General features: G+C 45.3%; 10 protein-coding genes across 10 annotated transcripts; 5 read left to right on the forward strand and 5 right to left on the reverse strand.

The window, feature by feature from the left end:
- Positions 1-114: 114 nt before the first annotated feature.
- On the reverse strand, positions 115-647 carry N7495_008398 (uncharacterized protein; the record flags this gene model as incomplete). The annotated part of the gene is made up of 2 exons (XM_057211049.1): positions 115-256; positions 442-647. 2 exons carry the CDS (start codon positions 645-647, stop codon positions 115-117), a joined length of 348 nt encoding a protein of 115 aa, XP_057060592.1.
- A 746-nt stretch (positions 648-1,393) lies between these two features.
- Positions 1,394-3,831, reverse strand: N7495_008399 (putative C6 transcription factor (Leu3); the record flags this gene model as incomplete). The annotated part of the gene is made up of 5 exons (XM_057211050.1): positions 1,394-2,226; positions 2,280-2,548; positions 2,606-3,043; positions 3,100-3,539; positions 3,640-3,831. 5 exons carry the CDS (start codon positions 3,829-3,831, stop codon positions 1,394-1,396), a joined length of 2,172 nt encoding a protein of 723 aa, XP_057060593.1.
- Positions 3,832-4,355: 524 nt separating this feature from the next.
- Positions 4,356-5,605, reverse strand: N7495_008400 (uncharacterized protein; the record flags this gene model as incomplete). Its single annotated transcript, XM_057211051.1, has 5 exons — positions 4,356-4,735; positions 4,794-4,858; positions 4,916-5,307; positions 5,375-5,532; positions 5,599-5,605. 5 exons carry the CDS (start codon positions 5,603-5,605, stop codon positions 4,356-4,358), a joined length of 1,002 nt encoding a protein of 333 aa, XP_057060594.1.
- Positions 5,606-9,648: 4,043 nt separating this feature from the next.
- N7495_008401 (alpha/beta hydrolase) lies at positions 9,649-10,626 on the forward strand (the record flags this gene model as incomplete). The annotated part of the gene is made up of 1 exon (XM_057211052.1): positions 9,649-10,626. The coding sequence occupies one exon, from the start codon at positions 9,649-9,651 to the stop codon at positions 10,624-10,626; it is 978 nt and encodes a 325-aa protein (XP_057060595.1).
- A 554-nt stretch (positions 10,627-11,180) lies between these two features.
- Positions 11,181-11,757, forward strand: N7495_008402 (uncharacterized protein; the record flags this gene model as incomplete). The annotated part of the gene is made up of 2 exons (XM_057211053.1): positions 11,181-11,200; positions 11,259-11,757. The coding sequence occupies 2 exons, from the start codon at positions 11,181-11,183 to the stop codon at positions 11,755-11,757; spliced, it is 519 nt and encodes a 172-aa protein (XP_057060596.1).
- A 426-nt stretch (positions 11,758-12,183) lies between these two features.
- Positions 12,184-14,754, reverse strand: N7495_008403 (uncharacterized protein; the record flags this gene model as incomplete). The annotated part of the gene is made up of 1 exon (XM_057211054.1): positions 12,184-14,754. One exon carries the CDS (start codon positions 14,752-14,754, stop codon positions 12,184-12,186), a length of 2,571 nt encoding a protein of 856 aa, XP_057060597.1.
- A 2,047-nt stretch (positions 14,755-16,801) lies between these two features.
- Positions 16,802-19,007, forward strand: N7495_008404 (serine/threonine-protein kinase; the record flags this gene model as incomplete). The annotated part of the gene is made up of 4 exons (XM_057211055.1): positions 16,802-17,227; positions 17,365-17,412; positions 17,567-17,811; positions 17,864-19,007. 4 exons carry the CDS (start codon positions 16,802-16,804, stop codon positions 19,005-19,007), a joined length of 1,863 nt encoding a protein of 620 aa, XP_057060598.1.
- A 2,382-nt stretch (positions 19,008-21,389) lies between these two features.
- Positions 21,390-23,163, reverse strand: sxa2 (putative pheromone processing carboxypeptidase (Sxa2); the record flags this gene model as incomplete). Its single annotated transcript, XM_057211056.1, has 4 exons — positions 21,390-22,285; positions 22,338-22,564; positions 22,622-22,904; positions 22,962-23,163. 4 exons carry the CDS (start codon positions 23,161-23,163, stop codon positions 21,390-21,392), a joined length of 1,608 nt encoding a protein of 535 aa, XP_057060599.1.
- A 1,806-nt stretch (positions 23,164-24,969) lies between these two features.
- On the forward strand, positions 24,970-26,517 carry N7495_008406 (MCT family MFS transporter; the record flags this gene model as incomplete). Its single annotated transcript, XM_057211057.1, has 2 exons — positions 24,970-26,291; positions 26,352-26,517. The coding sequence occupies 2 exons, from the start codon at positions 24,970-24,972 to the stop codon at positions 26,515-26,517; spliced, it is 1,488 nt and encodes a 495-aa protein (XP_057060600.1).
- An 877-nt stretch (positions 26,518-27,394) lies between these two features.
- Positions 27,395-27,922, forward strand: N7495_008407 (uncharacterized protein; the record flags this gene model as incomplete). The annotated part of the gene is made up of 1 exon (XM_057211058.1): positions 27,395-27,922. The coding sequence occupies one exon, from the start codon at positions 27,395-27,397 to the stop codon at positions 27,920-27,922; it is 528 nt and encodes a 175-aa protein (XP_057060601.1).
- Positions 27,923-27,937: the final 15 nt, after the last annotated feature.

Here is a 27,937-nt window from a genome sequence, read left to right on the forward strand (position 1 = left end):
AGCACGGAATATTGAACAATTTCAAGAAAATATTACCGTAGTTGTAGAATATCTTTAGTCCCTCGATAAATCGAACTATGGGTCTAAAGTAAGTTCCCAGGCGCCGTAACTCCTCTACCATCTCCATTCATCAGGGTGATTCCACCAATCTTCCAGACAATCATCTATTTCTGCTAAGCCATACATAACGTAAATTCCTTTCTCCCATTTCTCAGGAAACGTGATACGCCATGCCACATGGTAACCGTTAAGATGCCTATAAGTTGTTCTGTAAGTTAAGATAATCTTAAATAGGAAATAGGTATCAGATACACATCACCAGAAATATCATCATAGATGATTTTTTTCTAAACCAGCTGATAGTATCTCGTAGCCACACACTCTTGCGTCTCTTTTATGTATTAGTATAGATAGGTATATAGAATTATAGCTTTAACTTACTTGAAAGCAATGCGAAATTTATCGCGGATTATACGGCGCTTAGCAGGATTCAAGCTCCAGAAATTTTCTTCATCAAGAGGGCCACCGGGGAATTTTTCCCAGACGAGGTGGATGATATAACCACTAGGGATAATACTATTTTGGTCTTGGATTCCTTCTTTAAAGCACTGAAGCTTTGGCACTCCACGGCATGCTAACTTATCCATTGTCTTAAAAGGCTGAAGGCTCGATATGTTCCCAAGACGGAGCAGCCTGTTGTGCTCTGATCTGGACACTCTGGAGCTCTGTACCAATATTCGGAACTTGAAGATATATTCTCATAAAACCTATCTTGGTGTTAGTTATCGTCCTTATGATGACAAAGAAATTTGGCGGCGGTATATGAAGGTCCATAATCATTAACTTGTTCTGTGGTCACTTAGCGTGGAGTCTCCTTAAGCTTCTCGATGATAACCCAGGTCTGGAGGAGAAAGTATCGCACTCTGTAAATAAAACCTCTGTACCTTGAGGGTAGTTTAGAAACCCATAGTTGCTTGGGTAAGACATGGCGAAGATAAAGGGGATCGAAGGCAGAAGGTTGCATGAAGAAAGTTCTAGAATTCAAAAGCTTCATATTAAATAATTAACATCAATGATGAGTTGCTGATGACATGGCCATCCTTTTTCTTTTATTTTGCTTGGATATCCACTACTTATGACGAACGAGAAAGGCTCATGTTTACACAGACTTCATCGATACATAGCATCGTAGAAAAAGGTATCATACAAGTTGCAAGAGGACAAATATTTAATAAACGAAATTCAGCATAAAGAGCAAATACAAGTATAGAAAAAACTCCCCGGGAGGTATTAACGAATGGGCTCCATATGATACAATGATATAACCAAAAGTCCACAAATTATACGCCTGCGTAAAATCCAGCAAGCAACGCCAAACATATATAGAATCAACTTATGTGATGCCCTGGGGCTCCATGGCGCCCATTGTCGAGTACGAGTAGGGTAAGTCGACTAGACCGTCGAGCAGCCAGTTCAATGGATCAAAAACTTCGTAGTTGGGCTCCATGAATCCACTTGTAAGTCCTCCAACACCATTGCTTGGTGAGACTTCAAGACTGGAGAGCATTGGGGCTGGCGCAAGGCTCGGATCACCGACAATGCCGGGCGTGGATGTTGAGCTACGCTGAGGGCCAACAGATGAGACAGCTGATGAGTCTGCTGCTGAATCTGGGTTGGTTGGGTTCTTGAGGTAGGATTCAATATTTCGTCCCTTAGTCCGTGCATCTTCCCGCCATCGCCATACTGAGTCAAAAAGTAAAGACATACTCATACGACAACGAACCTTCAATCTAAGAGAGTCATCAACATCGGCATTCGTCGCCAATGGTTGCTGAGGAGCTCCTCCAAGTCTCCACATCTGAGCCAGCACTTCGGCCAAGCGCTCAGGCAAATCGTTGCTCGACACAGACACGCCACGAATGGCCCAGATGGTTCTATTGAAGAGATGCCTGGCGTATTCTAAGTCAATATGAGCAGCGAAAAAGCTTTTGCCCAGTTTAAGGAGAGCGCATCCCGCTGCAACCATCATCTGGTAGATATAGTATGGTGTATAAGATATAACTGGGCCAACTTCAGTCTCTAGGTTCATGGCAGCTTCGAGGAATGAAGTAGTCGCAAGATATAAAGCTAAAAGACGCTCACGGTAATCTTTTGTAGAAGGATTGTCGAAAAATGCTGACAGATGAAGGTGAAGTTTCGCAGCACGGAGATATAAACCGGTGATAACTGATTCACCATGAATACCAGGCAAGCAAGGTCGATCTAGGAGATAAACTTACAATCATTTTGTATTTTGAGCTCCACTTCAAGCTCGTCAAAGTCTCGTGAGAAGAACGAAATCATGGCCTCCCTCTCTCGATCACTGGTCAACCCTACGGGGTCTCGTCGGTTAGTATAGAGCGCCCTGGTGATCTTGTCACAGAATTTCTCAATCTCCAGCCTAGGTTTAATGTCCTCAGGTAGCTTGAAGTTCTGGTCCAAGGAGTCGCTCGATGAAAGTGTCCAGTCGTAAAGAGTTGATGGAGGTTGGCCATAGCCAGTTGAAACCCTGAAGTGCAATGTTAGACAATAATTCCGTTTTTTCTTTTATCACCGATATACTTACCGCTGAGCAACGATATTGCAAATAGCCCAGGTTCGTACCTTGTCCCGCAGCTCTTCTTCAATAAGCTCCACGCGGAATTTGCTAAAGTCCTGACTGTGTGAAGGCCGATGGAGACCAAGCTGCATGGCGACCTGTACCATCATCCCACAAAGCATGAAAGTGGGATCTGTTGAGGTGCTACTTATGGGGAAGGGCCACGAACACAAAAGACAGAGAGCCTTGACGACATGATAACTTTGTGGAATATCTGCCAGAGTACTCCAGACCAAACGAGTGACAGGTCCCGAAAGGGAATTCAGTAAAGCTGGATCGCTTTGGTAACGTCGAGCGCCTACACTGATTATTGTCCAGAACAGCAGGGGCGAGGCGTTGAAATGCTCATCCGGGGTTTGTTGTCTGTTTAGGAAAGGAAGAAAGGGGTGGTAGTATGTGAAGAACCTGCGTTTAAGGTTAATTTGACAAGAAAATATCTTGGAGAGATTGCGGGGAAATACAAATTAAACAATTCTGTCACCTTTTCTGGGATGAGCATGACATCTTCAATACGTTTGAATTGGTGGTTCCCATTTCTCATATAGTTGGCACCATCAAATCCTGAGCGCAAGTCCAAAAGTGATGCGACCGCTTCCTGAGAGCCCAAAAATTGGTCTGAAGAGATGGCTGTCGGTGTCTGGTAGACGCCCGTTGGGCTAACCTGAGTCGATTCCCGTTTGGGTGTCAATTGCCCTGCTTCTAATGGTTGCTGTGGGTGTATTATTGCGCCAGAATTGGCCGAAGCGACTTGTTTTCGCAGTTGAATGATCTCTCGTTCCATTTCTGCATTGCGGCTCCTCTTTCCAACTCGTTTAAAATTCGACTCGATCTTACAGGCGAGATTCAGTCGGCGACACCTGGTACAGTCTACCCAGGGATCTTGAGAAACATCACATCGGAGCTAGGTCAAGCGATCACAGGTTAGCGATGTAAATTGATTAGGCCAAAGATACTATCGATGGCGCCACGGGCGCAGTGCGCATTGACAAGGCATTACTCACTTTTTGTTGGCGACATTCATTACAAGCGCGCTTTACAGGCTGTCGCCTTTTGTCATCGCGCGCATCGTTATCCTCCGCGTCCTCGATACTACCTGGGGAACTGTCTATTCCCGCAATGGTCACGTTGCGTTTGCGACCCTGGAAGCCATCCGAGGAGGCCGCTGAGAGGGGTCCATTAATCACACCCGCCATTACGGGACTTGTGACAGCTGAAGCATTATCAGCTGAAGCAGTTGAGGTCAATGCTAAGACTCGAGGCTGAGACCCTCCAATTCCGGTTGGTTGACGAGAAGCCAGGCTGATCTTGAGGCGAGTAGAAGCGGGAGTTCGGGGGGGAACAGTCGCCGTAAAAACAAAAAGAGCACTCGTTCCAATGGAATTAATTTTACGTCGTAGCTTATTTTGGATAAACACCTATTGCTATCCGAGAAAGTAGAAGGCAGAACTTCAGTTGCGCCAGCGAATGACTCAGCGCGGGGATGATCAGGTGACCATGAGGTTATGTCCAATTAGCCTATGCCTTGCGGGGTACTGCATAATTTTTGAGATTTTCATTCAGTTGCTAAGGGGGCAACCTGGTCAGGGTCTAGCCTCACGTTAAACTCGCTAACAATGCTTAAAGCATGAAATAGTGTTGAGTATTGGAATCTCTAAGGATATTCTATTATCAAGTATGATCTGGCTATTATATTGATACAATGTACATAAGAAAATCGTTATCCATGTCTCTCCGTGACTGTTATAGTCTCTTGAATATTCACATGGTTCAGGTGACTTGGAACAGGATTCAAATGCTCCTCACTGCTGTCGCCCTCCCCATGAACAAAAACCCGATGCTTTCGTGGTGTTGTCACAGTTGTCACGATGTTTTTGGCATCTTCAATATCTGGACGCCAGGTACCCGGGTGTGCACTATTCTCGTTTTTGATGCTGCTGAGGGGATAGCTCTGTGAGTCGTTTTTATATCGCTGTTTGGTGGATACTATCGATCGATCGAGGACCCAACGAAACAATGGACGAAGAGTAATAAGGCTGCCTGCAATGACTGCGGATGCGTTTTCAATAGTTGTACAGATGGTAATTCCAAAGAGCCCGTCTGCGATTATTAGGCATTAGTATATGCCAACAAATTGAGAGGAAGAATTTGCACGAACATAGGAAATCAGGGTTGCTGTATTCGTTCATAAATGGAATTCGAACTATAACTCCAATACTCGCCCTAAGAAATGTCAGTCATCTTTGAAGTTAGAGTAAATTACGCAGGAGGACCACTTACGCAGCACCTAGACTCAGGATTCCACCAACGGCAAACTTTGTCCGGGTGTTCATCTGTAGTTTCCAAACAAGGAAGACGGGTAGAATTCCCAGCGTTCCATCCGCGAGAATTGACATCACAGAGTAAATGTAGGCGACATTGATCGTAGTTGAAGTAGGTATGCAGTGTCCAGACGAGCCCGATAATGATCGCATCCAAAAGTAGGAGACAGGACTACAGTTGAAAAGTAGAATGAATCCGAACAAAAGACCAGAGGCAATTATGAGTGCGGTCACTACCCAGAGAATGTAGCGATGTAGCTTTATGACGGTTAATCGTAGAAGTGCCACGGCGATAGACAATTTGGCGAATGAAGCACTCCATATGAAGAAATTCTCGGCGAGCCAATACCACTTGATACGAAAAATTGTCAGTACTTTACATTCCATCAAAATTAATGGAAGAAGTCGAAAGGCTCACCAGCAAGGCGTCTTTATAGTATATCATGTCCGGTGGAAAATCCACCTGGGAATGACCAACGCCTGTCATCGTTCCACCGATAAGGCTTGTAGTCATACCAATAAAAAAATCTATCGATTGGGTTAAAAGATATACTGAGGGGTTATGATTAGGGTGGGCTATACCATTGCAATAAGCATCAACTTATCGTCCAAACCAAAGCCTCGAACGAGGTATATTCGCACAAAACATCTCAATGAGACCGTAATAACTGATAAGCACAGAACCACGATACTGAAGACAAAGATAACCAAACTGTGACCCACAAGTGGCATTCGCGAATGCATGTTGTGTGGCGTTGGTGTCCTCAGGACAATCTTCTCTGAAGAATCTCTCTATTAATGGTATTCAACCACTCACACTATCCATTGAGATGATCTTAAAGCAACCGATGATGAAGGATGTTGAATCAGGAGCGAAGTGTTTGGTATTATATCTGTGCCCGGTGGGATAACCCCACTAGTTATATTAATACCCCATAGAAGGATCCGAATTCCAAGTTTGGAAGGTACCTAGTACTATTAAATGACCAACCTCCTACGATCCTTTCATAATAACCTCTCCTTTGTAGGATCTGCTGCCTACCTTTTGCTTATATCTAGTACACACTAAATACTCCGCAAATATTCTAGCCCCTGGGGAGCTCTTCAGGGCTGTTTAATAGACGTCTGGTGTACATTGTAACATGCCACTGGCAAAATTTGGCTTCTGAAGGATCACCTCAAACACCAATAGGGAGAGAATTGAATTACGCGGCATAATGACATGATACAGTGCGTAAAGACAAAATAGAACCAAACCTCATTAGCATTAGAGTATGATAAATTTTATTTTATGTAAAGAGATTTAAAGTCCATTCCAAGGGCATTTTACGGAGTACTTCCGAAGTCCCTTCTCTACTACTCCAGGAATAGTACTCGCGATGGTCTTTCAGGGGCTCTGACTGGCTCGGATTAAATAAGGCATTGCAGGGAGACAATAGATGATTTTCAGAAGAAAAAGTCTTCTTTTAGTGTGCAATGTACTTCTGTACAAAATTTAGAATATGATAGTCTGGTCTGGACCCATTCCTCTCTCCGTAATTGTGGAAACAAGTAGAATCGCATGTCGGTCTAAAACACCATTGTAAGATCACTACCCTAGAAGTGGGCACCCCCCTAGAAATGAACCCGACAATAATAATGAACAATTTAGGAAACCCGAGGTTATTTTCACCAGACATGAGGTCTGGAATACAAACATCATCTTTTAGAAAACAATCCTTGATATGCGCTCTGACGCTTTTTAGCTTCTTTTCCTGATTTTTGAAAGTTGTCACGGCGTACATTGGAACAGGTATCTAGAAATGAGGCTTCCTCTGCAACGATGCGAGATCTCAAAAGATAATTGTGAGAGGGATTTGATAGTCCTAGATCATAAATCCCGCCATTAGTTACAGAGAACCCCTGGAGAACCATTGGGGTACCCAGGACCAGCCTTGAGAGCACTCACGGAGTCACAGACAGACTACCTTTCTTGATGTAACGAAATCTCGGGCTCCTGAATACTGATAGTGATCAGCGGTAAAATTGTCGGTCAGGTCAGTTGATCAGCAGGCATAATGGCCACTGAATGGGGGGGGGGGGGGGGGGGGAGAAATCACTATGTCAGTGAGCTGTTGGCCCGATAGATAGTTGGCGCATCGAGACCTTTCTCCTGCTACCCCGTCCAGGAGACCGGATTGTCTCCGCGGGTACAAATTTATGCTAGTTATTGAATCTTTGAACCTTGAAGAAGTCCTTCAAGGATCAATCGCTGTATTGACATGAATATACTGTTGATCTATCTTCAACCACACTTCTTTATATCCTCTCTGTATAAGGCCTTTTGTACAATTCCTTCCTTTGTTTACGGGTTCATACCGTATATTAGAACTCAAATCTTGCAAGTATAGCATTCCACGCACCGGATCTTCTTTTTTGGCACTATATAATCGATATGAAAGAGCTCATTGATCTGATTTCGATATTTTGATTTGTTAGACGAAAACGTGCCTAAATCAACTTCCAAGTGGCTGTAGGATATGATTGCTATTTATAGGTAGAATGACTAAATAGTTCTACTTTATTTTGCCTATAAATCTATCGGAAATTGATCCTCACATAGTTAGTTACCATGGGCCATGGCTATCTAGGATGAGGAGTCGACATTGATCTGGTGAGGCTGTTCAGGAAGACAGATGGTCTTCAATTACTCTAGACGGGTCCTATTGAATTCAAGGTCCAGCGATTCTCAGCGGCTGTATAGCCAATCAGAGACTAAAGTATCTTAAGCCACGAAGTCTAAGGAATCAGGATTTTTTTCCCTTCGAAAATGAGAAGGGGTCGAATGTCTTACCATGTGGACTAATCGTCTCAAAAATCGATACGTATTCATGATTCTCTGGCGATTCAATATATTTTTCTTTCTAGCTTTTATAAGAACTTGAGAGTTTATATGGACACCCAGGGAAATCCCATGCTCATCTGTATTCCGATTTTTAGTATCGTATTGCTCTTCAATGAGAAAAGAGAGATTATAGAATTCCTGGATAGTTACTAGCTATGTTCCATAAGTTCTAGACGCATCGATACGTCAAATAACTTGTACATGAATATGGGTAGTAACGCATAGATTCTGTTACCGCGCCATACGCAGTATATATCACTTGACCATTGCACATTAGTTTCCCACCTCACGAGTATATTCTGTAATTATTTCATTTCCCACAGTCATCTTGTTCATTAGCCTGTTTGCTAGAATACGCCTGCTGGACCAGCACCGTCACAGATTTCCATTAACTAATAAGCTTTGATAGCCACTTCACGCACACGTGTATAAGAGAGAAAATCCTTGGGAATCCTGTACGATAATCCATTCAACTAAAAATTCCCCTTAGTCTGGAGACAGCCGCTATTGATTGGCGTGGGTAGCGCGCTGATTTTGCATGCTTTTGATTCGACGCTGGCAGATAGATCTTGAGATACTATAGGCAATAGCAGCTGCCTTTACCGAAGATATTCGACCTGATTCTAGTTCAGATATGGTTAAAGAAATTTGATCCTCTTAAACAGGGATATCGGACGGTTTTTTTTGAAAAAGTGAAAAAAAAGGATACGCGAGGGCCCACTTATAGGGGTCAGAACGAAAATCTGTCCCGTTCTCGCCATTTTTGACCGGTTAGCGCTTCCATAACTCTATTTTGCCTAATCCTTGTTAATTTTGCCCTGTCCTAAATAGTCCTAATAACTAAGGAATTATTAGTAAGTCTAATACACGGAGCACTAGAAGGTGGGATAAAAAAAGGTCAAATATATACCGGGATAAAGTCTTATCCGAATATTCGGGTCGCACAAGTCTAATATTCAGGTAGTTATGAATATGATACGCAGTCCAAGTTGGGTCACAGTTTAACCGGCCCCACTCCACAACTCGTATTGACTTTTGATAGGTGAATCATGACTTCGGGAACGGTCGCAAATAAGAACTACACACAACAAATTAGCGCTCTGGCGAATTAGGAAACTTGAATTGAATATTATCTCTTACTAAGCTTTTGTTTTAAACGCACATACGCTTGCATCTCCACTTTGTCTGTTTTTCGTGTACCGCCATGTAATTTATATTTTGCCAAGGTGCTAATTTGTACGTAGTACAGTTACTCAGTACTACCGCCATGTAATTTATATTTTGCCAAGGTGCTAATTTGTACGGAGTACAGTTACTCAGTACTGCCAGACGCAGCCCACGATCACGCTATATCTGAAACAGATTCCCATTCATTTCACATAATTCCAAATTTCTGCTGTGACTAACCCATATCTCTGTTGATTGCGTGAATTGTATTGGCATCATTACCTTGGTAGAATTAGTAAGAATATTCCGTACTTCCCAGATATGGTGTCGAAATGGTAATTCGTCCGAAAGCGGATACATAAGGGGCTTTAGTGTTTAGAATTTGGATTCTATCCCGCGAAGGATTTCCACCCCCTGGGGCCCACTCTTCTTGTGGTAGTAGTGTAGGCCGGACATTTTAACTATAAACTAGGTAGAAATTGTGTGGATATCCTGGGGCCAAAACAATGCACAAAGTACCTAAGTACTAAGTATAATGGATCATAGGGAGTAGTATAAGTATCCCTAAGTAAAGTTGCAAGTACTGACTTGATACAAGCGAAGCATATCACTTGTACACTTCTCATCATATTTCATACAAAATGTCTTTCCCTAAGCCTCCCTTTGATCCCGAGCTGGCAGCCTTGATGGCTGCCAATCCTGGAATGAATGACCCCGATCTAACACCAGAGACACTTCCTTTCCTGAGAACGTTCTTTGAAAACATCAACCCATTGGAGACAATTCTCGCTGGAAAGTCGATCACACATGAACAGCACACTGTCGCTGTCCCAGGCGGTGAGATTATACTATCTGTCTTCAAGCCTGTTGGCGCAAAGGAACCGACTCCAGGTATCTACTTCATCCACGGTGGTGGCATGGCTATGGGAAATCGCTTCGCCGGGTTGCCCCAGATTGATAGCTGGGTTGAGAAATTCGGTGCCACAATTATTGCCGTCGAGTATCGACTGGCGCCCGAGCATCAGTATCCAATCCCCCTTGACGATTCCTATGCCGGCTTGAAGTGGGTGGGAGAGCACCTCACCGAGCTAGGAATTGACGGGTCGCGATTAATGACTGCTGGGCATTCTGCCGGTGGCAATCTTGCATTGGCGGTAGCTCTACGAGCTCGCGATGAGAACGGTCCTAAGATCTGCGGTCAATTATTGTTGTGCCCCATGCTCGACCATCGCAACGAATCTATTTCTGTTAAGCAGTTCTTCACTGAAGGATCATGGACCGGTAAAATCAACGAGGTAGCCTGGAACATGTATCTCGGTGATCATGGAAAGGGTGAGGGCGCCAAGGTAGACATTCTGGCTTCGCCAGGTCTTGCTGAAGTAGCCGACCTTGTGGGACTGCCTGCCACTTTTATTGATGTGGGCTCGGCTGAGCCCTTCCGTGATGAGGATATTGCGCTTGCTGGCAAACTTTCGCAGGCGGGCGTGTCGACAGAGCTCCATGTATGGCCCGGTGCTTTCCACGGATTCGATTCTTATTTCCTAGATGCTGCCCTGTCGAAGCGATCCGCCGCAGCCCGAACAGGTTGGGCTGGAAGCATTCTATCTAAAAAAGAATAGATCATGTCATATATTCAAATATCATATTCTTGATCTGGATAGGACATGATACAAGGATACTGTGAATAATATGAATTGTTGAACCCAATGTACAGTGACGTTTTTATCTAGATCCTGCGTAGGTGCTGGTATGAAGACTAGTAAATGCCTTCAGGTTGCTTCAATTTCCGGAGAAGTCACAGTAATACGTTCCAGGTATTAGTATGCAAACAGTTCCAAAGTTCTGTACCGAAACTACATTGGAGAGGGTTGTAGGACAGAAAGGGTGCGGTTGCGTTAGACCCCCTCATCGAGGGCTGGTCGATCATTAAAGAGGGTTTGTAAGCAGACTTACTTCCGCATAACTATTTGTTGGGAGATCTTTCTCTTCCAAAAAATTTTCCTCTCTTATCAACTGACAACCATTCTCAGGAATTGAATCGCTTCAATTGCTCCAGTTGGATCAAATTAGCGCTTTATATTCGGTAGTATAAGAGGAGTGATAAGCGATAAGAGAGATAAAGCCATCGCGAGTCATTGTCACAACTTCTCCAACTTTCCCACTTCGCACAATAATGACATCTCCGAGTAATAAGTGAGCATAGCCATAAGCAACCAGATTAAAAAAAAGCAGCATTTAAATTAGTAAACAGCACAGAACCCAAAAATGCCACCTCTCGCCCCCTCATAATCCCACATAAGCGCCCTCTCCTCCCACCCAGGACAAGAAATAACAGCAACCCCGATGGAAAACCAATCCTCAAAGTTCTAAATCCCAGCGCTGAGCCAACAGAGACAGTCATGTTTCAATCCATGCTGTACGTTGACGAAGGGTTCGAAGACGAGCCAGATGAGCCATACGAAGAAATACCTCGTTACGAAACCTCATTTTCAATGGGCCCTCAACCCTTCCTTGATCCGCCAGTGTGGAAGGCCATGCTGAAAAGGGCCCATGCTGCAGCAACTGCCTCTGAGGGTGGTCGGGGTGAGAAATCGGGGTCTTCGGAGTCTTTGGATGCACGCCGTCAGCGCCAAGAGAGAGAAGCAGAGTATGGAGCTACGGCGATCCGTGCTCGATCAAATATCAGTGGGAGGGGGAGGAGGTGGAAGGGAAAAGGGAGGGGAGGATTATATTCTAGTGGAAGGTCTTGATGGGATTATACAATTTTGTCTGTAACTTAAGATACTATTATGGTCTGGTCTGGTCTGGTCTCATGAAGCTATGGATACTTCTTCTTGTCCCGCTAAGTACAATGTGCAGTAAGATTGAGTAATGGGCCAACCTTGCATTTTTAGCACCTGGGCATAGTGCACAGGGCTTATGGTACATCTGGTAGCAGGAATAACGGGCATAAATCATGGAAATCGTGTTTCGTTAAGGTCGTAGGTCTCGTATCAAAAAGGGAAATTCAGCCCATAGAATAAAATCAGCGCATAACAATAAAGCAGAATGCATGGAAACAAGAGCAGGTAAAGAGGGCTCTAGGGTGCATCAGAACTATAACAGTCGGTATTCATTTTCTTCGTTCCAAGACACATCCAGCCAGTGTCTGGATTGAGGGGTATAATGCATCATAATCACCAGGATGATGTATTGAATGCTGGTCCAGATGCCACGTAGAAAGGGCTACTGATGCTTTGCTTAAGAGTCTCCCGTTGCATTCCTCTTTTCCTCTCCAGACGTTTGTAGCGTATGCGGCGCAAACGATTCCGCACATTACGCAGCGATATTGAGCGAAGGTAGGTTCTCCATCGAGAAATTGTTGGGTAGGAGGGGTGCTGGTATAGTGGGGAGGTAGTACTGAGGAAGCCTCGATCTATGAGACTGTTCTTGCTAGCAGCATTATAGTACCTTCTTCCATAAAAACCTCGCTGAATTGGAGAGTTGTGACGAGCCACTGATGGCAGGCCATCAAATACAAGCTGGCTTTGTGGAAGTACTAGGCGATTACTGACATCTGTTGAATCGCCAGGGCTGTTAAGGCTCTGTCGAGATGAGTCGCTCTTCTTTGGCGATCCGTTAGGAACGTCCTCCCAGAACCCTCGCGGGCGCCAGAATGGATAAAGCCGACTGTCCATCTCCATTCCTGCCGTGCGATTTCTCGCCGATTTCACCGATAAAGACTTGGCAACAGATTGGAACGAATCCGAACGGGTCCGTGCAGCCCAGGGGCGGCGAATCGAGCTCCACCGACGAGCTGGGAAACCGAGATTATCTTTACTGGCCGCTGCACTGACAGTCTCCATTGAAAATTGTGAGAGAGGTTGGGAGACTAGAGGGTTGGGTGGTGGTCGAGGGTTCTTCAGTGGAGACTCTACTACAGGTACGGTCGCACACTGAATAGGGTTATCTGGAGTATGAGCGTTGACTGGACGATCGCTGATCTCCGGCTCAACGAAAAAGGCCTGGAGCGTACGTGTCTCGGTTACAGGCATGCCTTGATCAACCAGGAGAAGCGATCGATTATTGTGAGTGGTCAGACTGACCGCAGTTGCTTCTCGAATTTCAATGAGACCAGGAGAAGATGACGGAATCGAACACTGTGGAAATGATGGTGGCCGTAGGTTTGACCCATTCCCACCATCGTGATTGATCAGGGCAGGCAAATTGGGAGGTCCCAACAGACCATGACCGTGTGGTTTGTTAGCGCGCACGGCATCGATGCGAAGCGGAGACACACGCTGCTGATCGTGGAGTTTCTGCATTTGCATATCCATGGCCAGTGTGTGACTTCGTAGACTCTCTGATGTGAGCGATGTTGCGCGAGAATTGTTTCGACTCGTCCGCGCAGAAAGCGATGAACTACGAGTTGGAATGGCAGGTCCGGTCGATGCACGTCCTCTGCTAGATTCCATTGATTCTCTGCCTTTAGGTGGTGCAGAAATAGATTCAGACACGGTTCTAATCCGATGTCTTGGAACTATTGATGTATCGGGAGGACGTCGAGAGGACCGCTTGGAACCAGATCGAGATGGTTCATTACTATCGGGTACCCCTTTGAGAGATGATCGTCTTTCAGGTATAACTACCACAGGTATAACATCAACCAAGGGGTGTGTCGCATTGGCAGCCGTCTCTGCAGCGAAGGCGACATCAGAAGAAATGCTTCGACGATCTTGTTCCGATATGCGACCAGCCTTGTGGGTCAGGCGACGCTGATAATCCGGATTGGATGTTGTGGATGTAGGCTCGGATCCAGTCATGGGAGAGCTAACAGATCGTAATGAGCTTCTCTTCTCTGTATGTCGCAGCAATCTCTGGGCGCGCTTCGGAGAGTCAATAATCATAGCCTCAATGGTCGATGTCGAGGAAATGACAGAATGACGCCGTGATACTGGTTTTTCTCCATGGACAGGACTATTGTCCGATGGCCAGCCAATGTCTTTGCGAAAGTGTTCCAGGGATGGACTGGCATGCAACTGGTGAGTGTTGTGGACCCGATCCCGAAGAGACTTTTCCTGTATTAACGAGGCCTCCAGTTTCCGCACGTCCAGCATGCTTCTGTCCTGGCCTACTGTTTGGTCTCTCGTCCCGCCCACCGAGGATTTTAGTTTTCCAGCAGGTGTCGGTGTCGCCGCCCACTCGCCGTCGAACGATTCAAATCCAGTTTCATAACCCGACTCGCTGCGCAGATTAGAGGCCGATAGATTCAAGTCTTTGGAATACGTGAGTTCGGCACCAACTGGGCTCTGATGACATGAAGACCCTCGTTGCCTAGTTTTATGCGACCCTTTCCCGCACGATCGCACCGGAGTATTCATATCGCCATCAGAGATGTTTTCGCATGCGGTCTGAAATGAGTCGGCTCGAGGCGATGAAGAGAGATTTAATAAGTGGTTTGCAGGCGGTTGTTTCAAGGAGGTCGTGCGGGGAGGTGTGACATCCGGCGTGGGGGGTATGGAGGGCCTTCGAGGCGTCAAAATCAACTCATTTATCTCGTATGTCAGTTTATCCGAGACTTCATCCCGCCTTGCGCCAGGTGGTGTTAACGGAGGAGCCGGGGCAGCGACATATCCATTTATATCCGGAGAGACCGGTTGGGCGACGTCGACGTTTGACACCATGATACCCCTCGGAAGTGGTTTGTGGGACCTGAGGAGCGTTTCAGGCGAACCCACAGATGAGCTCATCTCCTTGACACCCGGCATATCAGGTTAAAGAAAAACAGATCGAAATATTGGAAAGGTCAAATTTATGGGAGGAAAAAGCATGATAAGTTAAAGAGATTCAGAGGGTCAGAATACAATGGGTTGCATTGGTTGGCAAAGGTAATAGAAGCGACCCAGTAGGGAGTACGAAGTAAGAACTATAGAGAGCACTGGAGTATTTGTGAGATGCAAGATGCAAGGAAGTCGAGTGCCTCCAGGGCAATATAGCGGGATAACGGTGCAGACTTACCTTGCAGCCTCAAATGCCGTAGAAAAAGGAATGAGGGGGGCTGGGGGGCCAAAACATCCACCTTTCCAATATTTTCTGCAAAGAAAGAGCCGGAGTTTTCAAGGTGGTACTTTGTAAGAATGGCCACGGTTGGAAGAGATAAAGGGAAGGGTTTCTCCACGTCAGTGGAAGAACAAAAGAATGTGATCAGGTACGCGAGTACATCGGCTAAGGATCTCGATATCCACTCTATCACATGAGAGCGACAACTTGCATGATATTCGCCAGTTCCTAGTCATGTACAAGGTTTTATACCTATGTAGTAATTACAGTTCTGAGCTATCAAAAGTTACTCGATGATTCTATACTTAGGTATGTTTACTACTTCTTTTCTGCCTAAGTAACTAACCTATCTAGGTACCAGACACAGCTCCGGGGCTCGGGCAAGTTTGTCGGCTTTATTTCAGAGCCAATTATACCTAGGTAGAATATCGATTCTACAATATTATACGGAGTAGATTAAGTCGAGTCAAGTCGACGGTATGCGATAACATTGAAAAATGATAAGATCAGTTTCTTCGACATAGTACATATGAAAGAGGAGCTAAGCCTTTTCGGAAATGTAATACATCAGAACGTGGATCAATCATAAGTAGATACCTGGGTAGTATTTATAGATCCGTAAATAGTAAATAATATCCAATGTTGTCAAATGCCATGTGGGTTTGTTTATCAATACTTAATTTCTGCCTTTACGTAATAACCTAAATATGCAGTTAAATATCAACCTACTGAAAGGCTTCGGACCCGGACATTTATTTGAAACAATATAGCGGCAGAGAAATCATTTGGTAGACTCGGTAGAGGCCCACAGAGATCCATCCTGCCAGGCACAGACAGAGCTCCATAGAACAGCTTGGGCACAAGTACCTGTACCAAATACCTGTTATAGGTTATCTGTGTGGACGTCTGGGCCATCGAAACACGCGTTCCTAGATTTAAACCTCCTTTTAATCTTAAACATATGCACCTGAGCATGTGCTTTGGTACATTTAGTTTAGGTCGAGCATACTTAGGTCGGGCTTATAGCTGTTCGTGAGATCGACTTATCTATGTAGATCTATGCGGAGAATCGGAGATAGACTTAAGAACTTCACAACCTCAGGGCTCTGAGTTCTTACTTCGGGACTGTCAAGATCGGAATTTAAATAAAGAACAATTAAGCTTAGGGAAATATGTGGCGAGGATGACGACGTGAAACGAACAAGGATGAAACCCTGATTCGACTGTTTGTATACAAATCAAAATCAGTGTCGTCAATTCTACGAAATATCCATGGATCTATAATATTTGCAATTTGAAAACGAAAGTCAATGTAGGACAGTTTGTTAAGACCTATACCGTGATGAATAATTCAAATAAACAAGGATATGAGGCAAGTGGCGTCATTTAGGAGAGAGCCTGTCTTGGGAATCAGCGATGACATCGGAGATCGTCGTCATAGGTACCCTTTTTTTCCCTTTCCTCTTCTTTTTCTATTTCCCCCTCTATCAATTTCTGACCTCATCTCTTGTTCGCTTGCTCTCTCCCCTTCTTTACGTAGTCTATCTGGGTGGGGTTCAAGATCCTCTTTTTTCCATTTTCCATTTTCCATTTTCCATATCCCATTATCCATTTTCAATTTTCAATTTTCCATCTCCCACCTTTCCCACTTTCTCTACCCTTGTTCTTCTTATCTCTCTTCCCCCCACGCAACACTGATTTCTTACTCATCACTTCATTCTCAACTTCCTCTCTACTACTTTCCCCCATTTCGCCATGAGTACAATACAGAATATCAAGAATTTCATCCGACATGGGAAACAGGCCCGCCTGGTAACTCATTCGGAACCCACAACCAACGTCTCCACAATCCACGCCCAACAACAACCCCAACCTCAAGGTCAATTCGCCCCCGACCTGGGTGCTTTTGATACTGGTGATCGAGGAAATGCCTCAGGAGTTCACCAGCAGCCATCCGAGAAGGTGCGAAAAGAGCGCTCGGTAGAAATTGAAAGGTTGGTCGCAGAGGAAAATACAAACCGGTCCAAGATGCCAAAATACCCGGGTCTGGACCGATGGATTTTGATTGAAAAGATGGGCGATGGCGCTTTCAGCAACGTGTATCGCGCCAGGGATACTACGACTGAGTATGGAGAAGTCGCAATCAAAGTGGTGCGAAAATTCGAAATGAACAGCAATCAGGTAGGGTGACTATTAGGTCTCGATTTCTTTTATCTTTCTTTCCTTCCTTCTTTTCATTCATTACTTTTGTGATCTACCTCGACCCCACCTCAACCCCATTCAGAGGGGAACACATCGCCAATATTTGGTTTCTGTAGTCCGACCCTTCTCAACCAACCGTCAAAAAGGTCCCGCGGGCTGCGGAGGTGCGCAAAATCTCCCTTAGATCAGTTCTATTTTCCTGACAGTGGCTTCTTGGTCACTGCGACTCATCTCTTTCCTCTATCTATATATCCTTTATCGCCTTTTTTTATCGCTATCGCTTTTCGCGGCGTTGTTGCTGACTCCGATTTTGTACAGCGAGCGAACATCCTCAAAGAAGTTCAGATTATGCGCAACCTCGACCACCCCAACATCGTTGATCTGATCGATTTTACCGAATCACGCCAATATTACTACATCATCTTGGAGCTCTGCCCTGGAGGCGAGCTTTTCCACCAGATCGTCCGATTGACCTACTTTAGTGAAGACCTTAGCCGACATGTGATTGTACAAGTCGCAAAGGCGATTGAATATTTGCATGAGACCTCTGGTGTCGTTCATCGGTTCGTGCGCTTTATTCTAATGTGGATTGGTATGCGCTAACCATGCGCGCAGTGATATCAAACCTGAGAACTTGCTCTTCTATCCAACTGAATTTATCCCCAGTAAATCCGACAAACCAAAGCCAGTGGGCGATGAAGAAAAGGAGGATGAAGGAGGATTCATAGCAGGAGTCGGTGCCGGTGGTATCGGAAAAATAAAGCTCGCAGATTTTGGTCTTTCCAAGGTGATCTGGGACAGTCAAACAATGACACCCTGTGGAACTGTTGGGTACACTGCGCCTGAAATTGTGAAGGATGAGCGATACTCGAAGAGTGTAGATATGTGGGCCATGGGCTGTGTGCTCTACACACTCTTGTGTGGCTTTCCTCCATTTTACGACGAGAGTATTCAGGTTCTCACAGAGAAGGTCGCTCGGGGCCAGTACACCTTCCTCTCGCCCTGGTGGGACGACATTTCAAAATCCGCTCAAGATTTGATCTCGCATTTGTTGACCGTCGACCCCGAGAAGCGCTACAGCATCAAGGAATTCCTCGCACACCCCTGGATCCGGGAAACAGACGAAGAGACTACTGCTGCGGCTGATGCGCCCCCTCTGGCAACACCATTCGGTCCTCGCCAAAATGGAGACGCTCTCGACGCAGTGGGTGCCGAACAAGCCCTCGACACCTCTCGCCTCTTGGGCGTTCCATCAATAACCGCGGATCGCCGCATGGATTTCCGATCACCCGGTGCGTTCAACCTACGTGAAGTCTTCGATGTCGGTTACGCAGTCCATCGTCAAGAAGAGGAAGGCAAACGCCGTCGGAACGGACAGACCGGCATTGCTGGATTCCGGTCTGCACTTGACTCCCTTAATGAAGACTACGATGACGAATATGGCACTCGTCCGCAAGAAGAAGGAAAGGCTGGACAGCCCCCTGCCAAGGCCGCCAAGTCGATTCATACAAACGCTGCCGATATGGCTAACTTGGACGCAAAGCTCCGCTCCACTAACCTCGGGGCCCAAAGTAGCGCTGCGCAAGCACGGCAATCACACCGCCAACCTCGGCAGCAGGGGTATGGACAGCATGATGCCACTGTGGCCGCAGCAGCTAGGAGTAGCATTGCTCGCAAGGCCCACCAACCCTTCGAGCTTAGCCTGGACAATGCCACTCTTCTGGAGAAACGTGGCCGTCGCAACCAGCCGGTGGCTTGAACATGAGAAACCTTTTGCTGCATCAAAATCAACAAGGTCCCATTTAGTGACCGCGGTTCAACGATATTTTTCATGAGCCACCCCGCTTCTCTTCTTACCTGTCTCCCTTTTCTCTCTGCTTGCTCATGACTTCCCCCTCGTCTAGACATCCTTTCATCCTCGCAGCCTCATTCTCCCGTTTTCTCCATCTTTCCCTAGGCGTTGTCTACGCGAGTAGAGCGGATCAGCGAAGATCTCACATTTGACTGGTTTTGGTTCTGACACTGACGGAACATGGAATGGATTTTCACCGTTACTCGCCTTATCTTCTTGCTGTCCTCAACCTGGGTCGGAGTTTTATCTTTTTATCTATTATTTGCTTGACGCGTTACGGACAACATTTTCAGGGCTTCAAGATTCTTTCGATCGTATGGATTCTTTTTTTTTTGCGTTTACTCTTAACGGGACATTTCCCCAATTACATTTTCCATGTCCGGTCTCCAGCAAATCGCAGTGGACTCGGTAATTACCTTCCATTTTAGCTCTTAACAGATTCTGAGCATGTATATGCTGGGTTATAAGCATTTAGTTCATCTCAGCTAAAAGATTACCACGGGTCACTTGGAAACCTCATAAGATGTTGGGGGTATTTAGCATGTGATATAGATTTGCATGGCTTATATTTGAAAGGTCTACATGATCAGGTAAAGTGCTGCTGTCGTTAGTGGGGTCTACTACGTAATACATTTAACGACGGATGTCGAGGTCCAGGGGAAGTCTTACTGCTCGGGGTTGAGATTCGCCTTAAAGAGCTAGGCAGGGCCTATGGGTGTTGGTTTAGGTTTATCATCTTGGTAGCCGACGAAAGGTCAATCTGTTTGGATTTAGAAGTATTATTATGCAGTGTCAATGCAGGATGGAGTATTTAGCTATAGTAGATAAGCGTGGATATGTTAGGGGTAACTCTTGCGCTCGCTTCCTGCACGTAGTCCAAAAGACCATTATGTTATTCCTCTCAGGATAACATGCGCAAGCTCCACTTATATATTAATCCGATCTTACGGATATCGGTTTTTGTCCGGCGGTCAACCCGTTACAGGATATTCCATAGAGAAGATCCAAACCTTAATCCCAAGCTAAATTAGCGTGGAAGATCCACCAATCAGAAGGATAAAAGTGCTTAACTAATCGACGTTTATAAATCTACGAAAGCCCGATTTTACCATCACCATCATGAACAGCATCGCTGAAATTATGTTAGATAATCACGAGGCGGGACGAATATTTCCTACTCATTATTCTATGTATGCATGATTTAAACGTAAGTGACACTTGACCATGAATTCCCTACTTGTATAGTTGTACGTTAAATTGAGTGATACCTGGTCGAGATCCAAAAATAGTTGAAAACAACCTTGGGCTTTGAATAAACACCATTGTGCAACACCAGAACAGAGAAACTGACAAAGATACTTACAAGATACCTAGGTACTTGACGACCTCAAGTCCTACAGGGTTCGAGGACAACAGTATATAACGGCCTCGATATCGCCACCAACAAATGATTCACCAATCACGAAATATCCAAAACGCCATGCAATTAACAAAAAAAGAACAAACATGCTACCAAAAAAACGTTCCATGTCTTTACAATGGATTCGCGAACTCAGCAGGTCAATCGATTCCTTCAAACCCTGTAGGACTTCTACATATGCTGTATTAAATGGACCCAAACACAAAAATTAAAATCCAGACCAAAATTTGACATAAATCAAGGAGCAGTCACTTAGTTTTCCGACTGCGCAACCCTAATACAACCATTCCAACATTCGTGTTGCATTTCCTACATATCTAGCAGATAATCAGAGTTTCCAGAGGCTTATCTGATCTACTTCTACGATGAGCAGATAGTTCTCATGGTCCTTATCCAGCTATTAACCGATAAATTCAACCCCAATATCGATGGATCCGTTTGTTCAGATGAGGGTTACCTAGACAATTGTAAAAACTGCAATCGAGGTCTTGAGTCGGTGAAATGGTTCTTTGCCTTCCTGAAGGATGCCATTGGTTCCATACGGGGTGTTTCGAGAGGTGGGATACTTATGGCTATCATTCCAAGTAGCCTGGTTGTTGCTCTGGAGAAGAAGATTCAAAGTCTAGGCGAAGAAAAATGAGAATATATTAATTACCATTGAAATTCAGGGCACAGGCGAATTTGTTTTAGCTTTGTGCAGGATTCGTGGTATAACTAATTCGTAGTGTAGTTATTAGTCGTCACTCATTACAAGCTTGAATCGTTTTGAGACTGGAATACAAAAGCAAATCATATTTTCTATGGAATCACATAACTTGTATACTACAGATAAATAGATATCTCTCCACTCTCAAACCAGCCCTGGAGCCTTATATCTCCTGAGTGCGGTTCAAAAGCCATTGCAAATGGCGATAAGAAGAACGTGGCTGGTACTGAGGCTCCATATGCCCTGATTGATAGGTCTCAACCCACATGAGTCCACGCTCATAGTGTTGGATTCCCATGATACCCTGGGCACCATCGAGACTGGTGGCATCATTCTCCGCAAACACAGCCTTGTACTGAAGATCAGGCAACTGAATGTTAATGGGTTTCTCGGGCTTCGTCTGGAAACCAAGATGGCCATTCCAAGTCATGTTCTGAATGGCCAGCAGAGTGCCGTTTGTGATGATGACCATGTCAAAGTCACCATTGCCGATAAGAACACGGTTAGTGGCCTCAATCACCTGTGGAAGTACTTTTTCGATTGGGTTTGCAGAGGTGTCGCCCTCTTGTTCGGGGCCGGAATCGCCACCGACAAATACTGACTCGGTAGAGCATTCGGACCAGGTGACATTCTCAGGGGCGTGAAGCGCCTTCTTGACATCCTCACGATCAAAATAGACGGTTGCTCCCTCTGGTTGGTAGACAAGAGCGGTGGGAAATGCCAGAACATCCCACTGCAGGGGGCACATCAGGTTGATCTCATATAAGTCAAAGCAGGGGTTGCTGCTATACACTTCATTGGACACAATATCAAACAAATCGCAGTCGGCTTGACTAGTATAGTTGAAGAACAACGACGGCTGTACTTCGGGTGGAGGGAAGGTCAGGTACTTGTCAATGTACTCTTCGTATCCACAAGACTTGTGCTGCTGCTCGAGTTCGGCCATGAAGGAAGCATTGAAGTTGAAAAGGTTCGCATTAGCCTGAACCAATGGGAAAGTGGGAATCTCCTCCTGAACGTAGTCGAACTGGCCAATGCATGGGTCATATGCCAGAGCACCTTGGAAATTGTCAGAAAATTACCCGCTGTAGTGATCTTCCATATTACTCACCGTGCAGATCATAATATTTCTTGTCCTTTTCATCCAGCATAGCAGCCGAGACGTAAGGGATATAACGTCCGGCATAACTTTCACCGGTCACATAAATCTTGTAGTTCTTGATTCCGAAGATCTTTTGGAAGTTCTTGAAGAACTTGACAAAATCCTGAGCAGTCTCTTCCTGGCTGGTGGCAGTGGGGGTACCAATTGAAAATCCAGTGCCGACTGGCTGGTCGACCCTATTGACAAAAGTCAGTTCCACTCTACTTCTTTGCAATTGTTTTTAAATTACTCACCACAGCACATTAGTCAGGTTAACCCAGGAGTATAGGTTCTCCACGGGAGCAAAAGTACCTGGCTGCCACGTAAAGCGGCCAGTTTCCTGCAAAAAGCTCTCCAAAGATGAGCAGCCAGGGCCACCATTCAGCCAAATGGTCACCTCATCGACAGGCTCGCCGATCGTGGGCTGGAAGATATAAAATAACTGTCGCGAAAGATCATCCTCATCTATGGGCACTAAACCGGCGTAAATCTCACCAAGGTCAAAGTTAATCTCCGGCAAGCTCTCGACCAGAAAAGCTAGATTCCGGTTAGCTTTATGTTCAAACCAACCTATAGTCATGATATGCTACGCACGCTTGGTCTTGTGGTCAAGGTAGCGGAACTTTTTCTTATCAGATGTAGTGCGCTTGGTCATTGTCTCCTCAACAGCTCGCTTGGCCATTTCCAGAGGAGCTCGGGCAATTTTGCCAAAGCGCCCATGAGAACTTGCTATAACAGCATCAGATCCTAATGAAACGGCCAAGAGGGCCGACGTTAGGATCGAAGTAAACAACATTCTGGGCTATTAATTTTCCAGCTCAATTTCAAATAAAAGGAAAGAAAGAAAGATCTAAACTCTTGAAATTCCGGATGAAGTGGAGAGAGGGTTACATCTATTTAACTGTTTACAAATTGGAGATCTGCAGAATCAAGTTACCAGGGCTCGACCAACCAGATTTCGACCAGAAACTTGATCGGTCAATAAGGCGCGACATCAGATTCCTTCTAGGGTTCTTTACTCCGCTTAGGCTCTTCGTTGATATCGAATGGCTGCTGATATCAACTTGCATCTCATGGTGGGTCGACCGGGACCTTTGAAGTCCGCCTGATCCGGAAACGGGATTGTTAATAGTTTGCCCCGGCTTACACACTCTTGCCACTCTCTTGTTTTACATCTCAAGAATGAAGAAGGATCTCAAGTCACAAAGTCTAGTTTTCATTCCATACTCATAAGAAGCCTGTCAATTTCATCTTTGTCTATACTTTATTCTCATCAAGCCTAGATCCACTAAGCTACGTAAGTCATTTAAGGATTCCGGGTCAGCGACGGGATTCCGGTAGGTTATAACTATTTAGATACCTTCCAAGTCTTAGGAAGAGCTAACACACTTTCTCGCGGTGATTACAGTTCGTATCGCGTAAACTACTAGATAGGTAGATAGAAAAGTATCCTCAATGCAAGTTCTTTTTCTTTTTCCCCGCCTGTAGCCTGATACTTTTAATGCTATTTACAAAGCATCTAGACTTCATGAACAGGATGAAAAGCGGGGAGCATTACTAGAACATGCTGAGGAGGACTGTTCCTGGCTTTAGTGTCCAGAAGGAGATAAAGTAAGAAGCCAAGCCATGCCCCCAATGCTTGTCTGCTAATCTTCGAGGGGTGAAAAGGTGCAGCCTGCAAAGCGACGATCACAAAGACCGTACGTTGCAACGAGATAAGAGTAGAGTGGGTCCAAGTACACATAGTCTCGGAGTAGACCGATGTGATGTGACTGAGCCAATTCAAAAAGAAATACCAATAATAAATAATAAAAAGAGGGGGAATTGGTTATATCAATTGGGTTAATTCAGTTAATCCAAGGCAATATTTCCATAATCATATGGATGAGAAAATCCTACAAATTTAGGGCTTTCTTGACGTACTCGCCAGGTCAAAAACCAAAAAATGGACTCGCGGGGAATCGAACCCCGGACCACTCCCATGCTAAGGGAGTATTATACCACTAAACCACAAGCCCATTTGATGGAAGAATTTTCCATAATTGATTATATATTGCTGGTACAATGAGAAAGCCTCGATAGCAAATCAAAAATTCTACTTGGTGATAACGTAGGTAGTTCAGCCAATTCAGCCGGGTGAGATCTGATTTGCTTTTACACCAATTATTTCGTGGTGAATCTGATCTATGATTAGCCCTAAGCCCTAACTTTCCTTCAGTCTTTTATAAACATCTAACCCTCTGACTCAATTTGAGGCTGTTACTTTAACCTTACTGTGCGGGTGAACCAGCTCCACTCCTCCGCTATTGCTCAGTAATGGTTCCATTGAATTTTTTTCTTCTGAAAAGGGTCTAGCAGCACCACAGTTATTAGAGGCCAAAGACACAATTTTCTTGTAACCTCGGTCATCAATTTCTCTCCACACTTCCCCATACATTCTGTCTTAAGTGTTTTAATATATACAAGTTTACAACTACCCCCGCAATTAAGAAGCTTACAAAGTACTTCACTGCTAGATTTTGCCAGTGGAACGCCTGATCTATGAGACTCACAATCCGGACTCAGTGAACCAGACATAATTCACAGGTGCATTTTGCATATAATGTGCACTGAGACCAACCCTGCCAGATCAAATTCATCTGGCAATCTGAATGAGCATGGCATTGATAGCAACCCCTCTCAGATAAATACTTCTGATCTCGATGTGGAGAAAAATGATATTCAAGTACATAATTTCGAGCCACAAGCGGTCGAAGTCACTACCGATCTTTCGCCAAAAAATGATTTGTATCACACGGCATCTACGGTAACACCCTCTCACAGGTCGGGTCTTAGAGACCCCGTGAGCCGCATGACCACAGATGCAGATGGCAACACGTACCCTGAAGGTGGACGCGAGGCATGGCTGGTTGTGCTTGGTGCCACCCTAGGTCTAGTTGGATCGCTCGGGCTGACCAATACAGTGGGCACTTTCCAGACGTATGTCCAAGAGAACCAGTTGAAAGACTATAGCTCTGGTGATATCGGCTGGATCTTCGGCGTGTTTCCCTTCTTGACCTTTTTCTGTGGTGTACAAATTGGCCCCATATTTGACGCCCGGGGACCGCGGCTTTTGATCTTCGCTGGCTCAGTTATCCAAATGGCCATGCTCATTCTTCTTGGTTTCTGTACTCAGTACTGGCATTTCATGCTGGTAGTTGGCGTTCTTGGTGGAGTTGGAACCTCGCTCATTTTCACCCCTGCTATTTCAGTGGTTGGCCATTACTTCTACGTACGCCGGGGTCTCGCAACGGGTCTGGCTTCCACTGGAGGCTCGATCGGAGGCATTATGTTCCCACTTATTCTGCAAGCCCTCTTTCCGAAAGTCGGATGGGCATGGGCTACTCGGGTTATAGCGCTGATTTGTCTGATTGTGCTGATAGGAGCAAATCTCTTGATCAAATCGCGATTGCCGCAAAAGAAGTTTTCCAAGGAGAATGTCCTGCCAGATTTCCGTATCTTCAGAGATTCTCGGTTTGCACTGACCACGTTGAGTGTCTTCTTCATCGAGTGGGGTCTCTTTATTCCGATTGGTTACATTTCCTCTTATGCTTCTCATGAAGGATTCTCTAGTAAATTCTCATATCAGATCCTTGCTATCCTGAACGTGGGATCTGTTTTCGGGAGAGCACTTCCCGGCTTATTTGCCGACTACTTAGGTCGTTTCAACGCTCTGATTGCTACCGTGGCACTTTCTCTACTTTGCAGTGTGTGCTTTTGGCTTCCAGCTCATAGCAGTCTGGCCTTACTCGTAATATATGCTCTGTTCTTCGGATTTGCCAGCGGTAGCGGTATCAGCTTGACACCCGTCTGTGTCGGTCAACTCTGCAAGACTGAGCACTACGGCCGGTATTACGCCACTGCTTACACGATTGTCAGCTTTGGGTAAGTTTTTTTTCTCAGGAGTGATTCCATATGTAACACCCACTGACATATTATCATCAGAACTCTCACGGGGAATCCAATTGCCGGTGAAATCCTAACCCGTTGTGACGGTCAGTACTGGGGCCTTATCACGTTTACCATCGTCTGTTATGCGGCCGGTCTAGCCTGTTGTACAGCTGTGAAGGTCATTGAATGCGGCTGGCGTCATCCTTTCGCCATTTACTAGACCTAACGTCCGGCTAATTAACTTAAGCTAACCTGACGATTCTGATTCTGATCATGATTATGATGCATATTAACGATTCACTAAAAGTACTTGATAGCGAAGATGATCTTATCCTTCCTATCATACATACAATTTTGATATTGATTTTTGTTCAAGCGGTTCTCACTTTAATGACAGACTCTTGCATGGACTTTATCTTCAGTATTTATAATGCTTAATCAACGATCTATTTTGATTCATTTTGCAGATAAGTATTCTTCGGCAAAGGAGTCAGTCAGACCTCACATAGCATTGATGACTGAAATCGGAGTCCAATTCCGACTTGGAGCCCCGTCGAGTCGGTAAAATGTAGAATAGTTTGCCACTTCTTGGGTATCTAGGTAGATGAGGAGAGTTCCAGGTTTCCCTATTATGCCTAAATCTACCTGGGATGTCTCGCATAAAATATGCGCGATTAAGGTCACGATGACGGTTTTGGGATGTAAGATCCATGGATCCAAAGAAGGGGAAGATTTCCAATAGGGAGAGGCACGTCTAGAGCGAGGCTAGCCAATTTTCTGAAAGTTCCGAATACACGGATTAGATCGATGACATCTAGCGTCCATCACCGCCCATGCCCTACAAATTCTAGCGCCTTTCGCATATACTAAGCACTCTTTCAAAATCTCAATTCTTGTCTTCGATCAAGGCTCTTCATCATATTTCCATTCGCTTAGTCCTTCTTTGCAGCTCCTTCCACGGGGATTCTTGAGCCGAATATCTCTCGTTTCGGCCAATTACGAGAACTAAAAGACGTACGTTGATCCCGAGGTTCCCGATTCCTGAAGCCATGTATCATTCATTTCTTTTACTTAGGCAATCTTAGGCTATTTGCGCCATGTATACCGTAGCCTTACTGGCAGCAATGATATTCCTAGGAATGCCAGCGCACGCCAAACTCCCACTGGCAAAGTACAACAACGAAGCAAACAAGGAAATAGAAAACCGCGCAGTCATCGAAATGGCCACAGCAACTATACTACCCGACAGCCCGTCAGGAGTAGTGACATTCGGACCAATGGTAGTATTGTCCGTAGCCACAACAGTCAGCCTAGATCCAGTGGCAAGCGCACTCTGCTCAGCCTGTCCATCCAAGACAGTGACCGTGACCGTCTGCCCTACCCTTCCGCCCGCTTGTCCCAAGGTCGAAGCTTGTCCCAAGATCGAAGCTTATCCTAGTACGCCTTCATCTTTTTCTTCGGCTAGACCGTTCAGCTCAGCTACTTCGTCTAGTTCGGCTCGGTCTAGCTCTGCCACACCTTCCAGCTCTGCTAGGCTTAGTTCTACGCCGCTTAGTCGCGCTACGAGCTCGGCCGTGCCTTCTAGTAGCTCTGCTAAGGCGTCGCTTTCTCCGGGTATGCTTTGATGTCGGTTGAATCTA

Source organism: Penicillium taxi (genome assembly GCF_028828555.1).
Source record: "Penicillium taxi strain IBT 34144 chromosome Unknown utg000005l_segment0_segment0, whole genome shotgun sequence".
Lineage (NCBI taxonomy): Eukaryota > Fungi > Ascomycota > Eurotiomycetes > Eurotiales > Aspergillaceae > Penicillium > Penicillium taxi.